Source organism: Rattus norvegicus, chromosome 1 (assembly GCF_036323735.1).
Source record: "Rattus norvegicus strain BN/NHsdMcwi chromosome 1, GRCr8, whole genome shotgun sequence".
Lineage (NCBI taxonomy): Eukaryota > Metazoa > Chordata > Mammalia > Rodentia > Muridae > Rattus > Rattus norvegicus.
Genome location: NC_086019.1, coordinates 108,450,293 through 108,459,387, shown reverse-complemented (window position 1 = coordinate 108,459,387; position 9,095 = coordinate 108,450,293). Strand labels below are relative to the sequence as shown.

Genomic DNA, 9,095 nt, shown 5'->3' with positions numbered 1-9,095 from the left:
GTAATGTCTGATTGTAACAGTAAAAGGGTAGGGATTAGCCAAGGCTGGCAGAGCAGGGAACTAGAGGAGGGTCGGCTGGCAGGTTCTGAGTGAGCCCTCTCACTGCACCACACAGCATGGTGAACAGCAGCTTCCTCGGAAAGCCCCGTTCCAGAAAGCAACTTAGATTTGCAGTGCCAGAGGGGAGAAGACCCCTATGTGATCTCCGCATCCAAGCCTGCAATGGTCACACTGTGCTTGTCAGGAATGCACAGTGGGGAATAAAACATAAACTTGCAGCTGGGGCTGTAGGTAAGCATGTTTGCATAGCATGTGGGAAGCCCTGGGCCATACAGGATCTGATATCGCCATGTGCACTGGTAACTGTGGCACTCAGGAGGACGCAGGAGTGTTAGAAGTTCAAAGTTACCCCTGGCTAAGTAGTAAATCTGAGACCAGCATGGGATACCTAAGACCATATCTCTAAACAAACAAACAAACAAAAACAAACACCCCACAAAACCCAAAAGGCAAAAATCCAAACAAAACTTAGGTAAGCTTGAGCAACAGAGACTGAGAGTATTTGGAGGGCCAGGTGGAGGTGTGGAAACAGACTTTGTGGACGGTGCTCAGGCCCTAAAGGGTGGTAGAGTGGTGGTTGCATCTCCAGGTCCTGGTGAGCAGCGGTGACTTCCTCGAGGAATGGACAGAGGTACCCCTGACAACTTCCCAGCAAGGGTGGATCTGAAACAGGTCTGGGCTTCCTGGGGTTCACAGCCTCTGGGGACGAATGAGGTCCTCCCAGCATGAACTTTACCCAAGACAGGTGTCGTAAGAACACAGAGACGCCGGACCGCCAATCTGAATAAATAAGCATTAAGTTTATTGAATCATGAATAATTTAAGACTGGTACAATCGTCAGATTTATTCTCTATGACACGGGGCAGATCTCCAGCAGATTGTTCTCAAACCCAAAAACCTGATGACACATGAGAATTAAATAGGGAGAGGGAGGGGTGGGGGGCAGGGGAGCGGTGGAAACATACCGTACACAAAATACTCAATTCCTAGTTTTCTCTTTAAAAATGGCTAGAAAAAAGTCATCAAAATGCAGCAGTTTCGCCGGTTATTTACAGTCTCTATGTTACAATGAGGAAAAAAAAATGTACATCTTATAGAACACGTTTCATGAACCGCTCGGCTCGAGACAAGCGGGTCAAAACAGCAAACCCCCCATTCCGTATCCACGAGGCTGGATCGTTTTTTGCTTTCTGAAAGCAGGTTTGCCACGGTCAGATCTGGGCACACAACTTTAAAGCCGAGCATTAAACAATAAAATTTAAAATGTCCTCAAGGTCGGAGGAAGATCAGGGCCAAGTAATGCCCTTGTCACACTCCCACCCTCCCACCCCAAACCTTAAGTTAAAAGGAAGTCTGTGGAATTCTGGGCCTCCTGGGAAGAAAACTTTTGGCTCCCACCATCGGCAGTTGCATAGGATTTCTTACATTTCAAAATGAGCCTATCTACAGAAAAAAAAGGAAGCATTTCAGACAGAGCTCTAAGTGAGTACAAAGTCACTTTGTTCAAGGTCGAGCAACAGGAAAGGAAAAATCATGACCCGGTCAGAAACGTGCCTTTCAGACAGCCCCCCTCCCAGTGCTTCAGGAAGGTGGCTGAGCTGGGAGGCGCTCAGGGACTACAAAACCAAGTCAGGCAGCAATGGGTACACGCGTTGCAGTTTCGATCCTGGATGTGGTGGGAGAGAGAAGTCTGGGTGTGGAGAGCAGACAGAGGGTGTCGTTAAAGAAACAGTTCTAAGCAATGTTGGTGGGGTGTATTCCTAAGGTGACTGAGAAAACTATGCATGGGGACGGGCTTGATTTTCCCACCTCCCAAATTCACAGTATGAGAGTGTACGGCCGTTGCTGGGAGATAGACTGAGAAGGGCGACCCTTCAGGGGCACTGGAAGGATCAGGGTTTGGCCCTGGTCACAGGCTAGACATATGGTTTTAAACTTTTATTACAAACAAAACAGTAGAAGACACACTCGCATCCATACTAGTAGCCAAGGCAGGCTGGATCTGGGATTACAGCAGGGAGTGGAAATGTTTCCATTCACCAGTTAACAGGACACGTTCTCCTTCCTTTCAACGAGGAAGAAAACCAGTGCCATTCCAAGCAAAGTGAGCAGTTCTGGGTCAAACTCTTAGGGTAAGAAAAAAAAAAAACAAAAAACAAAACAAAACAAAAACTGGAGAGACAAACATTCAAGAATAGAATAGCAAAAGATGGGATAAAAACCCTGATTGTTAACAGAGACACCCTTGGTGGGGCCAGGAAAGTCTCTATAAAACACAAAGAGCCCAAAGATGTCCATACGGTGAGGAGAACACTAGTGTGCTGAAGTCATGGCACACTGGGGTATGTCTCCTAGAGCATGGGTTTACAAGGTCACATGGATTTGTGGGGTCACTGTCTAGTGAGTTGACTGGAGACTGATAGGAGCCTAAAAAACATAGATCTCTCTCTCTCTCTCTCTCTCTCTCTCTCTCTCTCTTTCTCTCTCTCTCAATCATACGTCCACACAGATGACTCTTTTGGATGAGAAGTCAGCAACTTGTATTCTCTTCATGGATAGATGACTTATAGCCCTGTTTACTTCGATGGGGGAGACACACACACACACACAACCCCAGGCAGGCACAACACTCATGTGAATGGACACGGTCAGTACGAAACCAGTAAGGCATTGCATGGGGGCGGTCAGCACCGAAGAGGTCAGGCAAGGCTCATCAGGACGGAGGCACGGCCAGGATTCTGGGAAGGGTGGCCGCCCCTCCCTGGCTAAGCTGTGTCCCGTTGGTTCTGAGGAAAATGCCAGTGTTTGGTGAGGGGGCATCGTCAACTCCTCCTGCAACTGGGGTCTGGGGTGCCTGAGGTGATGATGTGGGGTTCTCAGATCTCAGAGACGAGAAGGAAAGGCGAGGTCCGTGGCTCACCCACAGGAGAACTGGTCCTCATCTATCTGCAAGGATACAAATGCCCACAGAGCTCCAGAAGGTGGTGTCGAGGGCCCCAAAACTGTGATAACGGACACTGGAAATCCCAGGTTGAGGGAGGAGGCAAATTCTATTTAGCTCTTGATTTCACCAAAGGACTAATTCTGGTCAAAGGAGTAGGGTTCAGGGGTTGGGGAGGGAAAGGGGCCTTCACAATCAACCAGGAAGAAAGGCAGACATAGGCAGGGGTCGAAAGTTCTCCAAAGAACTACTCACACAGTACACAGTGTTTGCGGACAGAAACCCGACCGTTTGGACAAACAAAGGAAACGGGCGCACTTTACCGTGTTGCTAGCCCCATCCGCTCACTCACATTCTCGCGTCTTCACTCGCTCTCACAGATCATCTGGGCTGACGGACCGGAAACAGGGGAAAGGGCACACGGGAATAGACAGAATACCTCTCGGGAAGGAGAGCACCATGTGGAAAACTGAGACACGTGATCTACTGGTGTCCCTGGGTGGCGCTCCAAGCAGGCGCCCTCATTAGCACCAATTCTTCCGTGGAGGGTGGGTGGCATGGCTCTGGGGTGCTGGTGGCCAGACCCAAGCTGGTGGGTCTGTACTGGGGGAAGCCCTACTGTCTGTGTTGGGTTTAGTCTTTTCTGTCTGGGGTGGGTAGCGTGTGGAGGGATGCTGTTGGGTTTCAGGGCACCAAGTGGAATCTTACATTTAAAATATCCATTTAAACTCTTTATATTTCAGCGGTGAGGATCCTTTCCCATGAAGTATTTTCAGTGTCTCGTGGAGGTCACGGCAACAAGGCAGAAAACGAGAATGAGGGTAGAACAGAGGCTAGGACAGTTGTCACTGTTGGAGGAAGAGGTCCTGGGCTGCTCATGCAAGGGCAGAGCGCAAGGGACAAGGGTCTCCTGCTACTCTGCTCTGGCTTCAAGGCTGTGGCAGCCAGGGCTGGCTCAGGAAGTCATCTTCAGAATGAAGTGGAGGATGCCGGGTGGGATGAAGAGAGGAAAAGCAGGGGCCTCGGTCACAGGGTAGACTCTAGGGATGAGTCCAGGATGTCGTCGTGGTGGCTGTTGCTGTTCGAGTCGCTGTCGTAGCTCTGGGGGCTGGAGTAGTTGGCCGCCTCCTGTAACCTCATCAACATGTTCATCTGTGGAGAGAGCAGAGAGGTGGGCGTGCCTGTCAGTTTGCTGGGAAGCCCACCCTGGCCTCTTTGGAGCCCCTGTCACCTGTTCCAGACTTACCCCAGAGGTCATAGCTCACCGGAAAGGCCGTAGACAAGAACACAGAGTACTGGGTTCAGATTCCGGCTTCCCTGCTTACCAGCTACATGCCCTAAGGTTACTTAGTCCTTTCCTGTGGCATTTCCTTACTGGTCAAACTTATGTCAACAGACTTAGTCCCTGCCCGTCATGTTGAGGTCTAGGATGAGTTGATAAAAAGTGGGAAACCCTACCGATGTCATCCTCACAGCTGTCGCTAGGGGAAACTGGGCAGCCTTGACATCTGAGGCATAGGGGCTTCAGTCACTGCCACGGCCTTCAGGAAGGGGAGAAGCATCTTGCCAGGAGCAAACAGCTTACAGAGGATATGCACCACGTCAAATACCAAAGCAGCCGAGCCTCCCATGCCCCATGCGTGGACCAGACACAGGGCTGATCTCTTGGGAAGCAAAGAACATGGTGTGCTGACCACTGGAGAACGGCCCGCCTGCTGCAGAGCAAGCGTTACGAGTGTGGAGTGCCTTGAATGTGTTTGGCCCAGGGAGTGGCACTATTTGGAGGTATGGCCTTGGAGTAGGTGTGTCACTGTGGGAGTGGGCTTAAGACCCTCATCCTAGCTGTCTGGAAGTCAGTATTCTCCTAGCAGCCTTCAGATGAAGATGTAGACCTCTCAGCTCCTCCTGCATCGTGTCTACCTGGATGCTGTCATGGCTCCTGCCTTGATGATACTGGACTGAACCTCTGAACCTGTAAGCCAGCCCCAATTAAATGTTATCCTTAAAAGGGTTGCCTTGGTCAGGGTGTCTGTCCACAGCAGTAAAATCCTAACTAAGACAGTGTGAGCTGTTGCCTGACCTTTACCTCAAGTGGAGGAAGAGCCTAAGCCTTTGCTCCTAACCCCCTCCAGCTCACATTCTGCACTGGCCACGTGTTTGGGAGCAGACAGTGACAATCGGAAATACCTCTGATTTCGCTTATAACTAAAAATTGTTATTTTGTATTTCACATAGCAAGTCGGTTAGAAAGAAGGGCCTCTCTGGGCTAAGGAGAAGGCTGTCATAGCAGAGATGAAACCAGCTGCCTTCCAGATGCTGTGCAGAATCTCCCCTGGTACCAGGCCCATAGGCCTATCAGCTGCTCTTTATCTGCATAGCCAGAACCATGGCAGAGTCAAGGGTGCAAACAGTGGTTAGTCCTCTGCAGCAGGGAGGGCTACTCATTATCAAATACTCCCAGAGTCCACGGTGTATGGTTCTGAGATAAAACCCAGTCAATCCAGCTCTCAGGACTCATTCTCACGGTGTGTGTGTGTGTGTGTGTGTGTGTGTGTGTGTGTGTGTGTGTGTGTGTGTGTGAATCGGTAAGGCAGTGAGCCACTACAATAGACACATGTGGTTCTAGGCTCTGGAGATACACCGAGCAGCTGACTAAATACAGGGATGCCGGTGCCAGCACAATCCTGGGTTGGTTCTGAGAGCGCTGTGTACCTTTCTAAGTTTGAGCCAAAATGCTCCAGAGACTGAAAGGATTTCCCAACTCTTGCTTTTACCTAAGACACGACACAAAGAACTTGCTAGCCTCAGTAAGACCCCCTGCTGGATCTGGCATTCCCTTCAGACCAAAGGCAGGATAGCGGCAATGAATTCTTTTGTCAGCTCCTTTTCACAGCCTCAACACAACTGAGGTCACCTGCTGGCATCCATTGAGTCCGCTGGCTCCCCACGAGGGCTAGAACAGGTGATCGGGCTGCTTTCCAGCCCCGCTGCCTGCCTGAAGAGTACTCTTCCATTATGTAACGCAAGCAATACTCTTTGTTCGACTTTCGCTGCAGCTGCTGTGTAAGTGGGGGGCGGGTTTCAGGCAGACTGACAGCCATACCTGTGGTGACCTGCGCACCTTTGCTTCCTCCAAAAAGCTCCTGTGGCTTTTTGATGAGTGAGGTGTAACCAGGCAGCGTGACTGTGCATGAGTCTAGAACTGATTGGGGCTTTATCATTACTACCCAAGGTCTGTCTGTCTGTCTTCCTTCCTCTTTCACTTTATGTGTTATATTTTACTTTAGTTTCTCTCATCCCCTAGCAAAGACATGTCCGGCTTTGGTGCCACGTTCCTAGCACTCTCTCCTCTTCCTAGCACTCTCTAGGACAATATATGGTAATGGTACCATCTCAAATCAGAGGAAAAACAGTGGGGCAGAGAACATGTGTCAGGACAATCAAAGGGGGAGAAAAAAAAACCCTCGAACTTTTAACCTTATATAAGAACAATTTTAAGTGAGGTTAAAGGCCTTAATGGAAAGTCAACACCATGGAGGAAAATCCTGGAGAGGATCATCCTTACTAGTGGAGCGAGTCCAGCCTTCTACAAGCTTTTGTCAACCCCCTGCATCCTGAGAGCTTTGCCTCACACCCAGCCTGTGGCTGCCACTCCCTTCAGTGCTGTCAACTCACCAGTGGGTCTCCTTCGGTGTCGCTGGGGGGCACCTGCTTGCTTGTCGACCCCTCCCTAGGCAGGGAGTAGCCATCGAAGCCCACGTCCTCAGGCCGGAGCTGCAGGAGCGGGGGCCACTCGTGCTGCTGTGGGCTGGCAGCCCAGGGGTAGGTGTCCATTACCCACTTGGCCGGGTCCTCCCAGGGGGCACGCCTTCCGTAGAGCTGCAAACAGGCAAAACAGGTACAGTCTGGAAACCGGCCGAGACTCTCTTGTTGCCCCAGTTCTGTAGCTTGGTGGAAAACCTCCTAAACAGGCATTATGAGTAGGCTTCTGAACCAGGGAAGCCATCCAGGATAAACACGGCCTACGGGTTAGGCGCTCAGTGTCACTGACTCGGGCTCACTCTCAGCTTGTCACTGTGCACAGCATTCGACTTTTGAATTACTGGTCCAACTTGATAAACAGCCTCCAGGGAGGGAGGCAAGAGTCTGGTGGGAAGCTTTGCCGGTTTCTGTGGTGGAAATATTCCCACCACGGACGATTTCACACTCCCACCGTGGGGTGGCTAAATGTTGAGTTGGAAGGTTCCCAGGCAACCTTCACAAATCACCTCTAGGGTCCCACTGGTTAAGCCCACTCAAGAGATTGGGTTCTGGGCAGCAACACAGCAAGTCTGATGATGAAATGAACCTGTATTTTCTTTTCATGCATATGTGTGCTGTGTGTGTGTGTGCATATCCACGTGCACATTAAGAGAGGACACTGTGCATGGGCAACAGTGATGAGACCTTTGCTAGCTCAGGAATCTCAGACTTGTCCATGAGAACCGATGTATTCCCCGGAGAGCAAACTATACTATCCCCTAGTTTTATGAGGCCAGCATACCCTGCTGAGGGTTCTTTTCTCGAGCCTTGAGGCCCTGACTGCAATAGTTTTAGTGACCGTTCCTGACAGCTTCATGAAATGCACGTATTCTTTAAAGAATGGAAACCTAACCTGGGTCACTTCTCACGGCGCGCGAGGCTCTGACCACTGTGCTGCCAGGTCTAGTGTGTCTGTTTCCTTTGCATGCCACGCCTCACAGCATTCTGGGTGCCAAGTGACAGCAGCGAACAGAATGATGACTCTAACAGAAGCACTGCCCCATGGCTTACAGATCGGGGAGCCCCAGGATGGAGAGGAGCCATCGCAGAACAAGTCTGCCACTCACTGGCCACTGGCATCAAAGCAGACATGATAGGACACGCTCACAGACAGGGAGGGGAGGGCAGGGAAGGGCAGGGCTGTCTGGGCCATAAAGAGGTACTTCTACAGAGACTTCAGGGTACATAGATGGAAAATTCCAGACACCACCTCCCTGTGTGTGAGCTTCTTCCACACTCTCAGGAAGCCTCAGCGGGGAAACGGAGAGGCAAACGGTACTGAGACCTGAATGTAATCGAGCCCAACTCTGGCCCAATAGAACTGCACCTTTCAAAGTCAGAGTCTCTCAACTGGAAAAAGCAACGCTACTTAACAGGTGCCCTCTCTTATCTGACAGGAAACCGGAGACTAATGGCAGTGCCGATGCGAAAGGTCGGAAGGCACATCTGGATTCGAACCCAGGACCCAACTTCCTTCTCAGGGCCTTCCCCTCTTACTCACCCGTGGGACCACTTTTAATCAGCAGACATGGTTTTACTGGAGCCTAAGAGCGGGCAGTTCACCAGGCCTCAGCATGTCAGTCTGGCCTAAGTTCATCATTCTGTCTGGTGGGTCCTCTTTCCTTGAGTCACCTGAGTTACTCCAGGTCTTAGAATCTGCCTTCTATCCAGGATGCCATCCACAATACCCCACCCTAGGTAACCCTTCTCTCTGTATAAGTGGCTTCCTCCCTCACCTTACCCCAGCACCTCCTATGACATTAATTTGTCAGATGCCAGCTCGTTGTCTCCCCATACCCCCAGGCTGGCCTCTAGCCTAGTTTGTTGCCACAGCCCCCTTCCTCTGGGGCGACGGTAATCTTGGTCCCTGAATTCAGTCCAGCAAACCTAAAGCAGTCCGGTGTGAGCAGGAAGGAATCGGGAAAGGGGCGGGTGTGAACCCAGCAGTGAAGAGGGCACAGAAGCAGCTGCTGATAGTTACAGCTGAAGGAGAGCGTTCAGATTAGAAGCCTCTCCCTACCGGGCCCTCTGAAGGAACAAGACTGCCTCTCCTGGGAGACAGACCCTCGAGGCTTTGGGACCACTGAGGCTGAGGCTGAGGACGCCCTTAGCACTCCTGAGGCCCAGGGGTTTTGTACACACTTGGTCTTCATCCTTAGCACCCACACCATAGGTTCAGAGAATATCTAGGTTTATAGAAACCATGCCAGTAAAATCGTCCCATAGGTCAGATTTTATTTTTTCTATTTATGGGAGCTGGGAGGTGGGGGGGTGCAAAGCTAGCACAGGGGA

The 9,095-nt window shown here is 50.9% G+C and overlaps 1 protein-coding gene across 18 annotated transcripts in view; it reads right to left on the bottom strand.

Moving 5' to 3' along the window:
- Positions 1 to 841: 841 nt before the first annotated feature.
- The window catches only part of Nav2 (neuron navigator 2), a 658,579-nt gene continuing 650,325 nt past the window's right edge, over positions 842 to 9,095 (bottom strand). For all 18 annotated transcript variants that reach the window (XM_063278060.1, XM_063278151.1, XM_017588741.3 and 15 more), the window contains 2 exons: positions 6,678 to 6,881; positions 842 to 4,154 (listed from right to left, as the gene is read on the bottom strand). In XM_063278060.1, the coding sequence (XP_063134130.1) occupies positions 4,029 to 4,154; positions 6,678 to 6,881 (330 nt within the window). In that variant the 3' untranslated portion in view covers positions 842 to 4,028. The remainder of the gene's footprint in view (positions 4,155 to 6,677; positions 6,882 to 9,095) is intronic.